Here is a 19,050-nt window from a genome sequence, read left to right on the forward strand (position 1 = left end):
AGTTTAAGCAAATTTTATAGTGTGAAAAATTTTTTTGACGTGAGTATAAACGTTTATCGTCTCTCTTTTTTTAAATCTCAATTCTTGATAGAGGAAATGTACAAAATGATTTTTAATATTAAAAGGATAATGGAAATGTAAGGCTAGTAACAGGGTTACAGACGCTAGGACAGTGTATACAGTCAAACGTGTACTGGGAAAGGTTCACTGGCTACTCAGGAGGAGGAGTGACCCAGAGAAGACGATGTAAGGGGGAACCAGGGTTTGACTCACACGCAAAAGGTAAAAGCTAGCCCATGTACAGTTTCCTCTTGAGATAACTGAATAAAAATTGTCCTTCATTTTCTGTTGGATGCACTGCTAGTCTTAGAGAAACAAAAACCTGTGCATGTACCATACTACACTTTTTCCCTATGTAAAAGGAAAAAGCTTCTGCCCTCGTGTTTAATATATGCGAGTTCTTTCAATCCTGTACTGAACTGTACTTACTACTGCTTCATCACTTATATATCACATTTTAACATGCATATGAGTATGTCAATGGGAAATCAGTTGTAAGTATCTGGTTACTGTGGGGAGATCTGAAAATCACTCAGAAAAAGGCTTCTTCACAGACTTAAATTTTGAGGTCTTTTATCATATAATTTAACAAGTTTGCCTCAAGCAAAAGCAAACAAGGCAAAGTTTGTCTTCAGCACCCGCTCATCCTTTTCTAATGCAGCAGTTATGGGTCATACCCCTTAGTAACAGTTTGAACAAAAAAGAAGACAGATGATTACGATGCAGCCGGCGTTCAGTGGTAAAGATTCTCGGGTGGGTCCCCCGTCACGCAGCAAATAGGCAGGCACACACAGACACGTTAAGAAAATCAATTCTTGACCTGCAGGACAACTACCTGTGCACCCCTCAGGAAAACTATCACCCCGATTTAAGACCAGAAATAAAGTAACAGAAGGCATACAAAAGGCAAAAAAGATGCACAGGAAAAGGAAGGTCAGAGAAGAGAATGACTGATGTAGCCGAGAAAAAACTAGAATATCTAACAGCAAACCTCAGGTTAATCACAGATGCATAAATACGCAGTGAGGCTGTGAAAAGAAAGAGGACTCACGGCCTTTCTTTGCCACCAGTCACAATAAGTCCGTCTCGCAGGGTGGTGTACATCGCAAACACAGGCCCGTTGTGAGCTCTAGCCACAATTCGACACAAAATGTGATCTTTCCACACACAGACATCCCCACTGATGGTACCTGTAAACGTCAAGTTATTCTGAAAAGGAGTGGGGGAGGGGGAGATAAACTCATCAAAAGTTCAAACAGTTCAAATAGACGTAATTCTCTAAGTGTAATACTATCTCATCTTTGATACAAAAAGCATAGGAGGGTGGGAGAAGTATTGGACTCAAGAGTCAGAAAACTTGAACTTGAGGCTCAGCTTTGTCAGGACCTTTTCCCTTTCCACTTCTATTGCTTATTAGCTGGAATAACCTTGGCCAAGACTTTTAACCTCTCTGAGTATCTGATTTTTCATGTGTAAAATGAGGGAGCTGGGTCTCTCAGGTCCTTCTAATCCTAAAATACTATAATCCTAGTTTATATCGTCCCTTTGGGTTGCTTCCCTCCAAGAAATACAGAGACTCTCATTAGTAACTAAGAGTGAAAAGAATAGGAAGTAAAGATAACTTTTTATTAGGGCTGATAAAATATTTTGGTGGCACAGTGGTTAAATGTTACAGCTGATAACCAAAAGGTCAGCAGTTCGAATCCACCAGCTGCTCCTTGGAAACTATGGGACAGTTCTACTCTGTCCTATAGGGCCACTATGAGTAGGAATCGACTCGAAGGCAACGGGAAAAAAAAATGGCAAAGTTGTGGGAGTTTTTCAGATTTCACTAACTTATGCAGTTATATATGAAATTAATATTTGCCATGATTTCTTAAAATCAAAACAGCAAAAGTAAATGTATTCCTCCAATCAAACAATCCAAAATATGATAAATTTGTTACGTCCAAAAGTTTAATAATTGCTCTAGATCACTTTGAGAATTGTAATCCTGATTTAGTTCATTTATGCAGACAATGAGAAATCAAACCCTGCATTATATGTTATTTTCATCCCATTTTAACTTCATTTTTAGAGCTAGTACAAGATCTTTCTTTCACAAAAACAACACGAAAAGATCAATAGAAACATAAGAATGTGAACTGCAATGAAAATCATAAACTGAGATTTTTCTTTTCTCCCATCTTTCTGAGACTACTAGATGGAGCTCCCTATAACAATCTAATGTTAGCTTTCAGTTCTCTGGCATTTATGACTATTCTTCATATCTCATATGTGCACAACACTAATTTGTCACTAGGCGCATCATTAATTCATGCCTCAGTCTACAATTAGAATGTAAATGCTCTATGTATAGAAACCAATATTTTACTTCCCTTGCTTTTTTCACAGCCCCTAGCATAGAGGATGCTCAAAAATGCTTAAACTAATGATTAAGCCACCTTGGTATATTATGTAGGAAACATTCTCACTGATTGCACTGTTGCTTCATACATAAAAAGTCAATTATGACTAATTCTTCAATTTTCAAGTTTACTTTCTACTGGGAATGGGCAATTGACTACATAAGGAATTTTACAGGTGAAGAAAATTAATTTATATGGACAAATTAAATGCAAGAAACATTCAATCTGCAAAGAATTACTGGTTTTGTATTTACTGATTACATAAGGAATTTTATAGGTAAAGGAAATTACTCTACCCAGACAGATTAAATGCAAGAAACATTTGATCTGCAAAGGAATTACTGGTTTGGTATTAAGAATCCCCAAGATGTTCAACTGAGTTTTGACATTGCATGTCCAACATTTTCAATGGTCTTTTGCTCAAAAACACAAATGCACTGAAAGGTTCTAAAAGTATAAATTTCTTCCTTTAAATACTGTATACACACATAAACACTTTAAGAAGGAAATCCACTTAGTTTTTGGATGCACTAGAAGATTTATAAACCCTAGCCAAGGCAAGGTATTAAAGGGAAGAGATGTGGATTGTAAACCACTGGCAGATTAGGTGAGGGTGGATGAAGGGAGGAGAGGTTCCTGAACCCTCTTCTATCTAGACCAGGAATTGTGCTCTCTCCTTTTGTCTCTCTACTTCCTTCTTCCTTTGAATTAGATAAGCAATGAGTTATGGTGATAGAAAGCAAAGGAAATCCTAAATACAAGTACCACCTTAAATCACTTGAAAATCTTGTTTCTTGATTTACTTTTCTTTCAGTCTAACAAATATTTTTTAGGACCCTGAGAAACTACTTGGAAGGAAGAAGTATTAGGATACTTAGGGTGATTATTACAAGGTTAATAAAGGCTTTTGGCATGGTAATGGACCAAGAACTCATGTCTCATCATACTCCTTCTCCCCCTCATTAACTTTCCCTCCCATTCCTTGATTCTGACAGTATCAGATTTTTGAAAGATGAAATACGTGTGTTACGAGAACATGTGTAATGATCAGCAGATTACAGTGGCATATAAACCACGCTGATGCTTAACTAGCTAAGGCAAGAACATTCGAAGTAGTTTGTGTCATTCAAGTTACACCACCACAAGCATCTGGAGAGACATACGGCACCAAACGCTACGGCGAGCATGGTCTGCATGCGGACATTGTCCAGGGTGCTCAGGAGCCCTTTTTTGCTCAGAAGAGCCCTTCCTGCCAGGGTCCAGAACTTCACATGTTTCACTCCCACAGACACAAACTGGGTATCTGAATCTGGTCTGAATTCTGCCACAAAAATACGTTGGTTGTGACCAGCTCTGTTGGCAATTTTGTCACCTGGTAAAGAAGATACAAGAACATTAACACGGTTAATAGAACTAAGTTAATTTTCATAAGATCAAATAGTTATTTAAAATACACAGTTCAAAAAACAAATGCTTATAAGAAGATGAAGGTCCTGTCCCTTGCCCTGCTACCTAGCAATCACATGATGTACAATTACTTGTATAGAGGATCCTTTCCACGTATCTTCGCAAGTGATGTGTATACTTCTGGAGAGAGAGCTTCAATACCACTTAAGGGCCATTTTCGATTTTAGGGACCTTATCCCTTTTTTTTTTTTTTTTTTCTCTATGTAGCTCCATGAACTTCATTTCATGAAAATGTTTTGTATAAAGCATGTTAACTAATATTAACCTATTTATCTTCTGGTTGCTATGAGTCAGAATCAACTCGATGGTAACGAGTTTGGTTTTGGTTTTTATCATATGAAATATACTTCATTTTCAATTATTGGTTAAGATCCTCCCTAACAAATCAAATCATTAATAATTAGCAAAGACACTTAAGTAGTTTCTTACTGAAAAAAAAATAGAAGTGAACTATTTATACTACTGATAACTTTCATTAATTCATCTGTTTTGTGAGCTTACGTTTTCACTGGAGTTTTCAAATGGGACATACTTCCAGTACCACCAACTGTATACTGTGTAGGGCTGTAGTGAATAATGGTTTCAATCCTCAAGTTAAGGCAAGTATTAAATACAGAATTAATATTACCCTAGTATTCTTATTTTTTAAAAATCACAAAGAAGAAAGAATCCTACCTTCCTGCCACCTCCAAACGGTAATAGTATGTTCTGGGTCTAGTCCCACAGACAGCAATAATTTGCCAGTAGCGCTGAAGCTGACTGAACACACTCCCTTTGAATGGCAGCATCTTAGTATAGATAAAGTCTGCTTGTTCACTGCATCCCAGATGTGGACAGAAGGGGCTGTAGCTAAATAAAGATAAAATCCAAAAGGTATAACACACCTCTTACAAATATTTCCATTTCGAAAGCTGATGTATACTCATCTCTGAAACGTGGAGAAATATATACCAAAGAAAGACTATGTACTTAATACAGAACAGCTGGAGAGTAAGACTAAATTAAAACAAAAGGAGCAGAGGGAAGGAAGGGAATAATACAGAATACTCCTTAAGGCTACATTCTAAATTGTATTTTTGGGAAAAGACAAGTAAATCAGTCATTCACATCTTTAAACGACTCAAAAATAATGCACGTTTATATACAATTTTTTTTGGTATATTTTTTATTGTATTTTAGGTGAAGGTTTACAGAAAAAATAGTTTTCAACTGAACAGTCAGTACACATATTGTGTTTATATACATTTTTAACCTTTATATAATTATGTGGCAAACTATATGAATTTTTTTTTTTTACTGTGCTTTAGATGAAGGTTTACAGAGCAAGTTAGTTTCTCATAAAACAATTAATACACATACTGTTTGGTGACATTGGCTGCCAACCACGATGTGTCAACACTCTCCCCTTCTCGACCTTGGGTTCCCCATTTCCATTCATCCAGCTTCCCTGTCCGTTCCTGCCTTCTCGTCCTTGCCCCTGGGCTGGTGTGCCCATTTAATCTTGTATTCATGGTTCAGCTATTATTGTTTGTTTTATGGGTCTAATCCTTAGCTGAAGGGTGAACCTCAGGAGTGACTTCAGTACTGAGGTAAAAGGGTATCTGACAGCCATACTCTTGGGGTTTCTCCAGTCTCTGTCAAACCAGTAAGTCTGGTCTTTTTTTGCGAGTTTGAATTTTGTTCTACATTTTTTTCCAGCTCTGTCTGGGACCCGCTATTGTGATCCCTGTCAGAGAAGTTGGTGGTGGTAGCTGGGCACCATCTACTTGTTCTGGACTCAGTCTGGTGGAGGCTGTGGTAGTTGTGGTCCATTAGTTCTTTGGACTAATCTTTCCCTTGTGTCTTTGATTTTCTTCATTCTCCCTTGCTCCAGACAGGGTGGGACCAGTGGATTATCTTAGATACTCACAAGCTTTTAATACCCCAGACACTACTCACCAAAGTAGGATGTAGAACATTTTCTTTATAAACACGTTATGCCAGTTGAGCTAGACGTCCCCCTAGACCATGGTCCCCACAGCCCTCAGCCCAGCAGCTTGGTCCCTCAGGGAGTTTCGATGTGTCTATGAAGCTTCTTTTATTTTGTCTCGGTCAAGATGTGGTGACTTCTCCAGTATTGTGTACTATCTTACTCTTCACCAAAGTTACCACCTACCTATTGTCTAGTTAATGTTTTTCCCTCCTCACACCTCCCCTCCTTTGTAACCATCAAAGATTGTTTCCTTCTGTGTGTAAACCTTTTCATGAGTTTTTATAACAGTGGTCTCATACCTGAAACCTGTTGCTGTCAAGTTAATTCCAACTCATAGCAACCCTAGAGGACAGAGTAGAACTGCCCCATAGAGTTTCCAAGGAGCGCCTGGTGGATATGAACTGCTGACCCTTTGGTTAGCAGCTGTAGCATTTAACCACTATGCCACCAGGGTTTCCGTGGTCTCATACAGTACTTGTCATTTTCTGATTGACTTATTTCACTTGGCATAATGCCCTCCAGATATATCCGTGTTGTGCAATGTTTCACAGTTTCATCATCGTTCTTCCGTTGCGTAGTATTCCACTGTGTGTAGGTACCATAGTTTGTTTATCCATTCGTATGTTGATGGGCACTTAGGCTGTTTCCATCTTTTTACTATTGTGAATAATGCTGCAATGAATATGGGTATTCATATGTCTATTCATGTGGTGGCTCTTATTACTCTAGGATGTATACCTAGGAATGGGATTGCTGGATCATATGTTATTTCTATTTCTAGCTTTTTAGGGAAGCGCCATATCATTTTCCAAAATGGCTGTACCATTTTGCATTCCCACCAGCAGTGCATAAGAGTCCCAATCTCCCCGAAGCCTCTACAGCATTTGTTATTTTCTGCTTTTCTGATTCGTGCCAGTCATGTCGGGGTGAGGTGTTATCTCATTGTAGTTTTGATTTACATTTCTCTAATGATTAGTATTTCCTCATGTGTCTGTTAGCCGACTGAATGTCTTGTTTAGCGAACTATATGAATATTATACAATAAAAATATTAAACCATGATATATTCAGTATTGATGTTAACATGAGAGATGAAAAGTGGAAACAACTGAGAAAGGCAGTAGGTAGAAAATCACCTGAATAGATTGCAAAAGAAATTTTCAAACATATAGACAGCTGTCTGCTAAAAAGCTAAGTTCATGTCACTATAAGGCAGTTTGTTTGTTTTAAAAAACAGGGTTTCATAGTAGAAATAAGTAAAACTGCTGATCTTTTAAAAATATATACTTGCTGTTATTCATCTTGTGTAGTCTGTTCCTGCTGCTTAAAAAATTCTCCCAGTTCTCTGTATTTTCTAAATTAACAAGTCATAGCTTTGTATTGTCTATGTTTCATGAACTACACTAAAAAAGTGAATATTTAAGTAAATTTAGCAGTTTATTTGGTCTCAGAAGATAAGTATTTTTAGTAAAATAATAAAAATACTAAGTTGCATTTGCTCCAAATTACAAATCTGTTAAAAATATTGGAGAAGAGTATTAAATAAGGTAAACTGCCTTGACGAAAATAATTTAATGCAGAAAGAAATTTTGGTTTCTAAAGAAAATATTCTGATAAATTTAGACTATACTGTACACAATCTGTTATTTATAGCACACAATTTGATAAATTAAATCTGATAGTTCAAACAAAGCAGCTAAAAAGTATTAAACCAGATATTTAAATTTTAGTATCACTGAAAAAAACTTGTTAGAAGAGTCAAGGTAACTGTAAAAAAATAAAAATTATATGGAAATAGGTATAAAAGTTTATCCTATAATAAAATAGGGCATTTATTTGTAAAAGACCAATCACAATAACTTAAATACTGAATTTAAGTGTTGGACAAAAATTAAAAATGTTCCCCATTCAAGTCAAAGAAAGTACGGTGAGGCACAGACAAGCTTCATCTCAATAAGGAACGCTGTTGTTATGTGCCATCAAGTCAATTTCAAATATTGTTGTCATTAGGTGCCTCGAGTCAGTTCCAACTCTTAGCGACCCTATGTACAACAGAATGAAATTATATTATCCATAATTTGTTATGATCCACACAGTCGAATGCCTTTGCATAGTCAATAAATCACAGGTAAACATCCTTCTGGTATTCTCTGCTTTCAGCCAGGATCCATCTGCATCAGCAATGATATCCCTTGTTCCACGTCCTCTTCTGAATCCGGCTTGAGTTTCTGGCAGTTCCCTGTCGATATACTGCTGCAGCTGCTTTTGAATGATCTTCAGCAAAATTTTACTTGTGTGTGATATTAATGATATTGTTCGGTAATTTCCGCATTCAGCTGGATCACCTTTCTTGGGAATGGGCATAAATATGGATCTCTTCTAGTCAGCTGGCCAGGTAGCTGTCTTCCAAATTTCTTGGCATAGACAGGTGAGCACTATCAGTGCTGCATCCGTTTGTTGAAACATCTCACTTGGTATTCCGTTAATTCCTGGAGCCTTGTTTTTTGCCAAAGCCTTCAGTGCAGCTTGGACTTCTTCCGGCAGAACCACTGCTTCTTATCATATGCTGCCTCCTGGAATGGTTGAACGTCAACCAATTCTTTTTGGTATAGTGACTCTGTGTATTCCTTCTTTTGATGCCTTCTGTGTCATTTAATATATTCGCTGCAGAATCCTTCAATATTTGCATCTTGAGGTTTGAATTTTTTCTTCAGTTCTTTCAGCTTGAGAAATGCCGAGCATGTTTTTCCCTTTTGGTTTTCTATCTTCAGGTCTTTGCACACGTCATCATAATACTTTACTTTGTCTTCTGGAGCTGCCCTTTGAAATCTTCTGTTCAGCTCTTTTACTTCATCATTTCCTCCTTTTGCTTTAGCTACTCGACGTTCAAGAGCAAGTTTCAGAGTCTCTTCTGACATCCACTTTAATCTTTTCTTTTTTTTTCTGTCTTTTTAATGACTTCTTGCTTTCTTCATGTATGATGTTCTTGATGTCATTCCACAACTCGCCTGAAGTCATTAGTGTTCAACACGTTAAATCTATTTGTTTCAAATATTACACAATATATATATTAAATATCAGGGTACATTCAGTACATTCAGAGTAGAACTACACCATAGTGTCTCCTAGGCTATAATCTTTATGGGAACAGATTACTAGGTCTTAGTCCCATGGAGCTGCTGGGTGAGTTCAAACCACCAACCTTTCAGTTAGCAGCCGAGCATGGTTTAAACTTTAAGTGTAGATGTGTGGTAGTAGATCACTCTAATTTTTCTGCCAGTGATAAATACAGAAGCACTGTAATATATGTTTACAAAAAAGCACCTCTGAGCAGTCCACATACCGTATCTGCCAAAACGTGGTAAGGTAGGTAGTAGATTTTCAAGAAACATCACTCAGTTATTTCTGCCTCCAAATTTCACATGCCACAAATTACAAAGAGCTCCATTTATCTAAAATTTAAACAGCAAGTAATCTTCAATACATTGAATTATTGAGCTTTTCATACTCTTTTAAAAAGTGAAGTGAGATGGCAAGAAACTGATACCAGGAATTTATGTTTTAAAACCTATGACTGCATTATAAGATCGCTACACATTTAGAGAGTTCTAAATTTATATCAGTAACAGTATTTGAAATTAAAATTACTGTAAATTCTCAGGTTCTTGCTAAATTACTAAAAAAGATTAAATTAAGTATATTTTATTGGCCTCTATTAATTTGAAAATGGCCATCAATGATGCTAGGGATAACACTCAGGTATTCCCGCTCTTATTCTCCCCCTCCTTGTGGGTTACCACGTTTTGAGTGGAAGTGGAAGTGTGATTCAGGGGAAACAAACTGCAGGCTCAACTTGAGGGGGTACCTGGTTAGTTTGCACCCATTCTGATAACGCTCCCTTAGCCCACTCTCTCCCACCATCCCCATCAGTGATTTAGTGCAGTAACCCAGATTTAAGCCAATCTGCACATGGCATTCCCCTGGCATCTTCTTAGTACAGGGTCTGGTGTGTGTCCTGAAGTGACTTCATCAGGCTAAAAGGAAGGATTTTTAGGTCAGGGTTCTGAAAAGGGTCTTTTCCCTTTCTCCACTGGCTGAGAGCAAGGAAGTATGTAACTCCAACTGCTACTGGCAACCACTGCGTGACACAGATGCAACCATCTTATGGGTGAAGCCAATGCTGTGGATGGCAGCCTGGAAGAGATGGAAAGTACCTGGGTTCTCGATGACATTGTATAGCTCCTGAATAAGCAAACTCAGGAGAACACCCTCCCTCTTGACTTTTGTGTGCTAATATATTACCTTATGGAATTCTGGTGATTGGGCTCTGAGTATAGAGTTTTCTGTTGTAAAGGGCACACAGAGGACCACTACAGGCATTTAATGGAAAACCGCCTATCAAGACAGAGTCACCAGGACTCGTCAGAGCGCTCATTCCTTGAATTGCCTTAAGGATCAAAATTTTCAAATTCTTAGCTCCAGAGTCTTAGGTGGACTGACATAGTTTTGTCAAGGACAAAAGATGTTCCCCTAATGTCCTCTGAAAACATATCTAATGTATCCAAATGATAGTTACACCATGTCTTTTCTAACATATGTATTTATTCTCCCACATTCCAAAGTGACAATTTCAAAACTTTACCCTCTTCAAACCAATACCCACTTCCCCACCTCCTCACTCTCAGCTGATGAAAGAAAACAGAAGCTATCAGACAGGAGCATCCCTATTTTCCCAACCCTAAACCTACTGTATCTTCTTGCATTTATACCTATGCCCCATTCCTTCTTGTGTCTGTGGATAAAGTATCTCTGTTTCTGTCAGATGCCAATCCCTCTACTTTGCTCTACACCCCATCCTCATTCAATTTCCCATGCTCGGGGTCCTGTGAATCCTTTTAGGAGAATAGGTGCATGGTCTTGGAACCCCCAAAACAGGCCTAGAATCATTGCTCCAGGTCATCTTTTGGCTATAGATTTTTATATCATGCTTGGCTTAGCTGAATGTCACCACCTCTGGCGGGCGGGGGGGTGGGGGGTGGGGGACCCACTTTTGGGTTTGTGTTATTGTTATCACCTTGTTTGATATTTTTATTATATTTATTGCCATCTCAAATCATCATGTTATTTTCTAAAATTTACTTATTTATTGTCTGTCTCCCTCTAGAGCAAGGGTTGGCAAACTTTATCTGTTAAGGGCCAGATAAAGAGGCAAAATTGAAGATATTATGCAGGTACCTATACAACACTGACTTGATGGCAATGGGTTTTTTTTTTTTTTTAGTCTTTATACAAGAGAGAAAACAAAAGTCCACAACATTTTTATTGATGAAATTGAAAACAGAATAATAATAAAGCAAGAATTTTTATAATACATCTAATAAAAAGAATGGAATATTCTGAGGGATAACATTTCACTTAACTGAGGTTCAAAGTTAAGAGTTCTCTATCATCAAACTCAATTGCAAATGGTCACCTTTTAATGCTGATCTATAATAAGATTTTACTCATTTCAATCTTCAAAATGTCTTTTTACATAGATCCCATTGCCATCGAGTCGATTCCAACTCATAGCAACCCTACAGGACAGAACAGAACTGCCCCACAGGGCTTCCAGGGAGCGGCTGGTGGACTCAAAACTGCTGACCTTCTGGTTTAAATAGATGTTGTTGTTGTTAGGTGCTGATGAGTTGGTTCTGACTAGCAACCCTATGTACAACAGAACTAAACACTGCCTGGTCCTGCACCATCCTCACAATCGTTACGCTTTAGCCCATTGTTGCAGCCACTGTGTCAATCCATCTTGCTGAGGGTCTTCCTCTTTTTCAGTGATCCTCTACTTTACCAAGCATGATGTCCTTCTCCAGGGACTGGTTCCTACTGATAACATGTCCAAAGTATGTGAGATGATGTCTTGCCATCTAAGGAGCATTCTGGCTGTACTTCTTCCCACACAGATTTGTTCATTTTTCTGGCAGTCCATGGTATATTCAACATTCTTCGCCAACACCTTAATTTAAATGCATCCATTCTTCTTCAGTCGTCTTTACTCACTGTCCAGCTCTTGCAAGCATATGAGGCAACTGAGAACACCATGGCTTGAGTCAGGGGCACCTTAGTCTTCAAGGTGACATCTTTGCTTTTCAACACTTTAAAGAGGTCTTTTGCTATGCAATGCGTCATTTGCATTTCTTGACTGCTGCTTCCATGGGTGTTGATTGTGGATCCAAGTAAAATGAAATCCTTGACGACTTTAATCTTTTCTCTGTTTATCATGATGTTGCTTACTGGTCCAGTTGTGAGGATTTTTGTTCTCTTTATGTTAAGATGTAACCCATACTGAAGACTGTAGTCTCTGATCTTCATCAATAAGTGCTTTAGGTCCTCTTCACTTTCAGCAAGCAAGGTTGTATCATCTGCATATCACAGGCTATTAATAAGTCTTCCTCCAATCCTGATGCCACATTCTTCTTCATATAGTCCAGCTTCTCAGATTATTTGCTCCGCATACAGACTGAATAAGTATGGTGAAAGGATATAACCCTGACGCACACCTTTCCTGATTTTAAACACGCAGTATCCCCTTGTTCTGTTCGAACAACTGCCTCTTTATCTATGCACAGGTTCCTCACGAGCACAGTCAAGTGTTGTGGAATTCCCATTCTTCGCAATGTTATCCGTAATTTGTTATGATCCACATAATTTATATAGTACATAGAAAATACATAAATTTAAAAAACACTTTATTCTTAGGCAATAAAATTTACTGATTTACATTTAAGAATAAGTTTTAATCCCAGTTCCACCTCCTACCATTCATATGATATTGAATTAATGAATTAATAATGTAAAGTCCTCATAACAATGCCAGGCATACTTAATAGGTCAAAATTTATTAGATAAAAAAAAAAAAACTGCTACTATCATTATTGCAGACTGTGCTCATTGTCATGACATCATAATGATGTAGTTTTCATTAAAAAAAAAAAAATAGGTTCAAACGTCTCATTACTCTATAAAAATCTAGGCTAATTTGGGCTATCGTAACAGAAAATATTACGATAATTAAAACACAAAATGTTTAATTTTCCTTACCTGACATGTCTGCTGAATCACCTATAATGGAAAAGCAGCAAAAAAATAATTATCCATAAACAGCATAAATACCAAAAGTAAAATCTGCAAAAACTCAATTACTACAAAAAAAGATCATTTTAAAATAATTTAAGTAATAAAGTATTATACATAAAATTCATTTTATTACATTAAATTTAGTAAACTGCTTGTGAAGCCACAAAAATGGTACACTCATTCTGACTGTACATACATATTAACATTCTATGTATGACCTTTCAATCTTTCTTTGGGTCAAAACTTTATTTTCTTTGCATTTAATAAGTTACATGAAATTTTAATAACAATTTTAAAAACAATATTGATATGATTTTAATTGATATGATCTTTATTCTGGTTTACAGAGTGCACTCTTAAAGGACCTTATGAGTTTCAATGCATCTTTATTTACAGGGAAGAAGGAGAACTAAACTTTCTGAAAGAAATGATGGCGAAGGTCACTATATAACGCGAGAAAGAGAAAGGTCTTAATTCAGCCTACAAGTTAACCCCTTTCCCAATCATTTTTATTTTAACTAAAATTTTCTTTATGAGTAAAAGACTGCCAAGAAAGGAACCTTGAAACCCTATGTTCATTGTATTTGTGGTGGAAATGCCTATTAACCAAAATTTTAGAAGCAAAATTTTTTAGGAAGAAAAAAGGAGTAAAAGTCTAGGAATCCCTTGAAGATAGATGACTGTTTTCTGCTCTGCCGGAGCCTTATATACTATGAAGTAATGATTTCAAGGACATATTGATAATGCAGGCCCATGGTGTCCTGACTTGGAATATGAAGGAAAAGAATAAAGTAATTGGGCAGACCACACAGGAAATACTGTTTTTATTTCTGAACATGCTCTGATAACAATCAAATGGTGAGAGGACTTGAAACTATGCCCCACAAAGAATGGTTGAAATACTGCAGATTTGGTTTGGAGAAGATCAGGCTTGCCCCTGAAGATCTGCAGGACCTGGAGCAAGAGTACAAATGAAGGACTAAACATCATAGATATAAATATTTTAAAGTTATCACTGAAGCTAAAACTGTTAAATGAAATTATGTTCTATCCTCCTATATTGACAAGTACACTTCTATAATGACCTGGAAGGCTTGGTTGAAATTAGAACTTCTTGGAGTTTAGGACAGCATGAGGCAGCCTTGGCCTGTCTCCTTCACTTCCTACCCCAGCTTCAGCCACACCACAAGGGGCCAAGGAAGCTCATATGCAGTTACCCATCTAAACTCCATCCACCCCCACCCCAATGAACAGCTGTCCCTTGGCCATCCTTTTGGAGTGCACACACTAGCTGTGCAGTCTGTCTGGACTTGGGAGGATGGACTCACGGAAGAAGATTGTGCAGGCCCAGAAATAAGTTCAGGACCATTTGGTAGAGAATTCTGGGGTTTTGGATCCCAGAGCACAGTCCAGAAAGGAGTGAGGTGGGGAGGGAAGTGGGGAGGTAGGCCCCCCCATGAAGAGTAACTTCACCGCTTTCATGTACTCCTTGCTCCATGGAGTATAGCTAGAAGATGTCCACAGTGGCTTTCTAAGGCATAGAGCTTAGAGCAGAAGCCACTCTTGCCTGGGTTTAGGGGCAATACTAGATAAGACGCAGGGAGAATATGATAGTTGTCTCCAAATACTTGAAGACAATGCCACGGGAGTAAGTGATTAGATGTTCTAGATGCCTCACGGAGGACCAATGAATAGCACTCACAGAGAGGCAGATTTCTGTTCTATATGAAGCAACATTTTAAAGGAGAGGTTAAACTACTCCATTAAGCAGCAAGTGGCGGTGGCATTCAAACATATGTAGAACCTTTTATCAGAGGTTTGACAGAGGAGATTTAAGTGTCTAATAATGCACTGGATAAAATGATATATTTGGCCCTGAGGTTCCAAGATTCTAACCAAGGAAAAAAAAAAAATCTGAGTGTAACTGGCAAAAATACCACAAAAGCAAACATTTCAATTCCTCTATGATCTATATAATTTTTTAACAAAAAGAACTATAAACATTTTAAATATGATTTTGTGCTTTGTGGGTATTAAACAAGCTTGAAAGCAAAGTAACTACTGATAACAATTCTCTTATGGTTCAGAAAAGAAAAAGTCCCTCCTCACTCTTTGCTCTCCCCCTGAATCTGTCTTACACTTAACGTAGTCATGAGTAAAGAATTTTTGTTATCTATTTTGTGGAAGGGTACAAGCTGGGAAGGGAGCAAGGAGAGAGCACTACATGTATGATCTGAAATCCACCTCTGTACCATGGACAACCCAGATGCTGACTTGGAGAGAGAAAGGGGGATGATTGGCCAGTCCACATTCCTTATAGCATTGCCTTTCAAAATAAAAAGAAAGAAGTGGGGAAAAGAGACAGTTTCCCTAAAAGATTATTTTGTGATCATGACATTTCTTAACTAAAAGAGAAACTACAGCATCAGTACATTAAATAAATTTGCTTAACAGAGAAAGAGAAGGGTAAAGAAGAAGAAAAAGATCAAAGTTGAGAAACAAAAGAATCATACCTTCTAGAATTCTATTCACAGAATGTAAAGTAAATACAGGGGTTCTGTCTTTTTGTAAGCTGCTTATATCCCCAGCACGAAAAAAATACCTCACAAATGGTAGGTGCTTAGTAAGTTTGTTGAAGGAATGAATTTACTCAGTAAAATTTAACTGAGCAATAACTATGTACCAAGAGGCACTGATCTAGGTGCTTTGATGACCAAAATGGTAACATGGTTTCTCTTCCATTAAGAGCTGGGTCTCATTCTTCATGCAGAGTGAAAATAAAACATCACTTTCAAAAAACTTAGCACAAACAGGGGTTGTTGTTGTGTGGCATCGAGTCGATTCCAATTCATAGTGACCCTATATGACAGAGACAAACTGCCCCATAGGGTTTCCTAGGCTGTAATCTTCATGGAAGCAGATTGCTAGGTCTTTCCTCCTGGGAAGTGGCTGATGGGTTCAAATCGATGACCTTCCGGTTAGCAGCTGAATACTTAACCATTGTGCCATCAGGACTCCTTAAACAGGGGTCAGACTATGTATTTATATACAAAGATTAGAATATTTTGTATGTAATGGGTGAATTAATGGTCTATTTTCTTTTAAAAGCAGAAAACTTTACAGAAAGGAAAAATACCAGGATCTGTGTGGCGTAACACAGAAGTAGTAGTCAAGAAATCAAATGACACATCCACTGGGCAAATCTGCTGCAACCAAAAAACCAAACCAGTAGCTGTCAAGTTCATTCCGACTCATAGCGACCCTACAGGATGGAGCAGAACTGCCCCATATAGTTTCCAAGGAACACCTGGTGGGTTCGAACTGCCAACCTTTTAGTTAGTAGACGTAGCTCTTGACCACTATGCCACCAGGGTTTCCACTTGCTGCAAAGGACCTCTTTAAAGTGTTAGAAACCAAAGATGTCACTTTGAGGACTAAGGTGCACCTGACACAAGTCATGGTAGTTTCAATCATCTCATATGCACAGGAAAGCTGGACAATGAATAAAGAAGATCAAAGAAGAACTGATGCATTTGAATTATAGTATTGGTGAAGAATACTGAATATACCATACACTGCCAGAAGAACGAACAAATCTGTCTTGGAAGAAGTACAACCAGAATGCTCCTTAGAAGCAAGGATGGCAAGACTTCATCTCATGTACTTTGTACATGTTATCAGCAGGGAACAGTCCTTGGAGAAGGACATTATGCTTGGTAGAGTAGAGGGTCAGTGAAAAAGAAGAAGACCCTCAACAAGATGGATTGACACAGTGGCTGCAACAATGGGCTAAAGCATAACAATGACTGTGAGGATGGTGCAGGACCAGGCAGTGTTTTGTTCTATTGTACACAGGGTCGCTACGAGTCAGAACCAACTGGACTGCACCTAACAACAACAACATGTGGCATAACTGTAAAACCAGGCAACCCAGAGAAAAAGTCTCTAACTGATCAATTTAACTGCTTTTGTGGAAAATGCAGACACTAAAAGCTTATCTTATTCAAGAAGAAAAAGACACCTGGAAAGCTACCTTAAGCCACTGAGATCCAATCAACCCAATGATTTCAATCATTTTTGCAAACAACACCAGAGTTGTGAATAGCTGATTGACTAAGTCTACTATAATTAGTATTCATGCTGTTGTTGTTGGTTGCTGGTGAACTGGCCCCCAACTGATGGCAACCACACGTTACATACTAAAACTGTTCCATAGGGTTTTCTTGACTGTAATCTTTATGGATGCAATTTGCCAGACCTTTCTTTCACAGAGCCACTGGGTGAGTTCAAACTGTCAATCTTTTCAGTTAGAAGCTGACTGCAAACCACTTGCACTGCCCAGGCTCCGGCAGCATTCATAGTGATCACTGATTCACTGGTTGGTAAATATGTGCTAAATAAACCTCTCAACATTTTGCTTGCAGAGTTATGGACTTTATGTTTTCTACAGAGTTAAAAGAAGACAGCAAGACAGGCACATTTTAAAAGAATTAGTGAATTACATCAATGCCAATAAAAAAAGAACAAGCCCACGAAAGCCAAAGTACGACCTTGAGTATATATCCCACCTGAATTTAGAGACCATCTCAAGAACAGATATAATGCATTGAACACCAACGACCAAAGACCAGACAAGTTGTAGAATGACATCAAGGATATCATACATGAAGAGAGCAAGAGGTCATTAAAAAGACAGGAGAGAAAGAAAAGACCAAAATGGATGTCAGAAGAGACTCTGAAACTTGCTCTTGAATGTTGAGCAGCTAAAGCAAAAGGAAGAAATGATGAAGTAAAAGAGCTGAACAGAAGATTTCAAAGGGTGGCTCGAGAAGACAAAGTAAAGGGGAAGAACATGTTCGGCATTTCTCAAGCTGAAAGGACTGAAGAAAAAATTCAAGCCTCGAGTTGCAATAGTGAAGGATTCTATGGGGAAAATATTAAATGATGCAGGAAGCATCAAAAGAAGATGGAAGGAATACACAGAGTTATTATACCAAAAAGAATTGCTTGACATTCAACCATTTCAGGAGGTAGCATATGATAAAGAACCGATGGTACTGAAGGAAGAAGTCCAAGCTGCACTGAAGGCATTGGCGAAAAACACGGCTCCAGGAGTTGACAGAATACCAATCAAGATATTTCAAAAAAATGGATGCAGTGCTGGAAGTGCTCACTTGGCTATGCCCAGAAATTTGGAAGACAGCTACCTGGCCAACCAACTAGAAGAGATCCATATTTATGCCTATTCCCAAGGTGATCCAACCGAATGCAGAAATTATCAAACAATATCATTAATATCACATGCTAGCAAAATTTTGCTGAAGATCATTCAAAAGCGGCTGAAGCAGTGAGTGTATGGACAGGGAACTGCCAGAAAATCAGGCTGGATTCAGAACAGGATGCAGAACAAGGGATATCATTGCTGATGTCAGATGGATCCTGGCTGAAAGCAGAGAATACCAGAAAGGTGTTTTACCTGTGTTCTACTGACTATGCAAAGGCATTCGACTGTGTGGATCATAACAAATTATGGATAACACTGAGAAGAATGGAATTCCAGACCACTTAATTGTGCTCATGAGGAGCCTGTACATAGATTAAGAGGCAGTTGTTCAGACAGAACAATGGGATACTGCATGGTTTAAAGTCAGGAAAGGTGTGCGTCAGGGTTGTATCCTTTCACCATACTTATTCAATCTGTATGTGGAGCAAATAATCTGAGAAGCTGGACTATATGAAGAAGAACATGGTATCAGGATTGGATGAAGACTCATTAACAACCTGCAATATGCAGATGACACAATCTTGCTTGCTGAAAGTGAGGAGGACTCGAAGCACTTACTGATGAAAATCAAAGACCACAGCCTTCAGTATGGATTACACCTCAACATAAAACAAAAAAAATCCTCACAACTGGACCAATAAGCAACATCGTAATAAATGGAGAAAAGATTGAAGTTGTCAAGGATTTCATTTTACTTGGATCCACAATCAACACCCATGGAAGCAGCAGTCA

General features: G+C 38.1%; 1 protein-coding gene across 3 annotated transcripts in view; it reads right to left on the minus strand.

The window, feature by feature from the left end:
• EML5 (EMAP like 5) overlaps positions 1-19,050 on the minus strand; it is a 144,108-nt gene that overhangs the window by 5,895 nt on the left and 119,163 nt on the right. For 2 of the 3 annotated variants that reach the window (XM_004376655.2, XM_023731680.1), the window contains exons 33-36: positions 12,999-13,019; positions 4,611-4,784; positions 3,632-3,840; positions 1,112-1,269 (exon numbers count right to left, since the gene is read on the minus strand). In XM_004376655.2, the coding sequence (XP_004376712.1) occupies positions 1,112-1,269; positions 3,632-3,840; positions 4,611-4,784; positions 12,999-13,019 (562 nt within the window). The remainder of the gene's footprint in view (positions 1-1,111; positions 1,270-3,631; positions 3,841-4,610; positions 4,785-12,998; positions 13,020-19,050) is intronic. The other variant, XM_023731681.1, reaches the window with a different exon arrangement.

This window comes from Trichechus manatus, unplaced genomic scaffold (assembly GCF_000243295.1).
Source record: "Trichechus manatus latirostris isolate Lorelei unplaced genomic scaffold, TriManLat1.0 scaffold00045, whole genome shotgun sequence".
Taxonomy (NCBI): domain Eukaryota; kingdom Metazoa; phylum Chordata; class Mammalia; order Sirenia; family Trichechidae; genus Trichechus; species Trichechus manatus.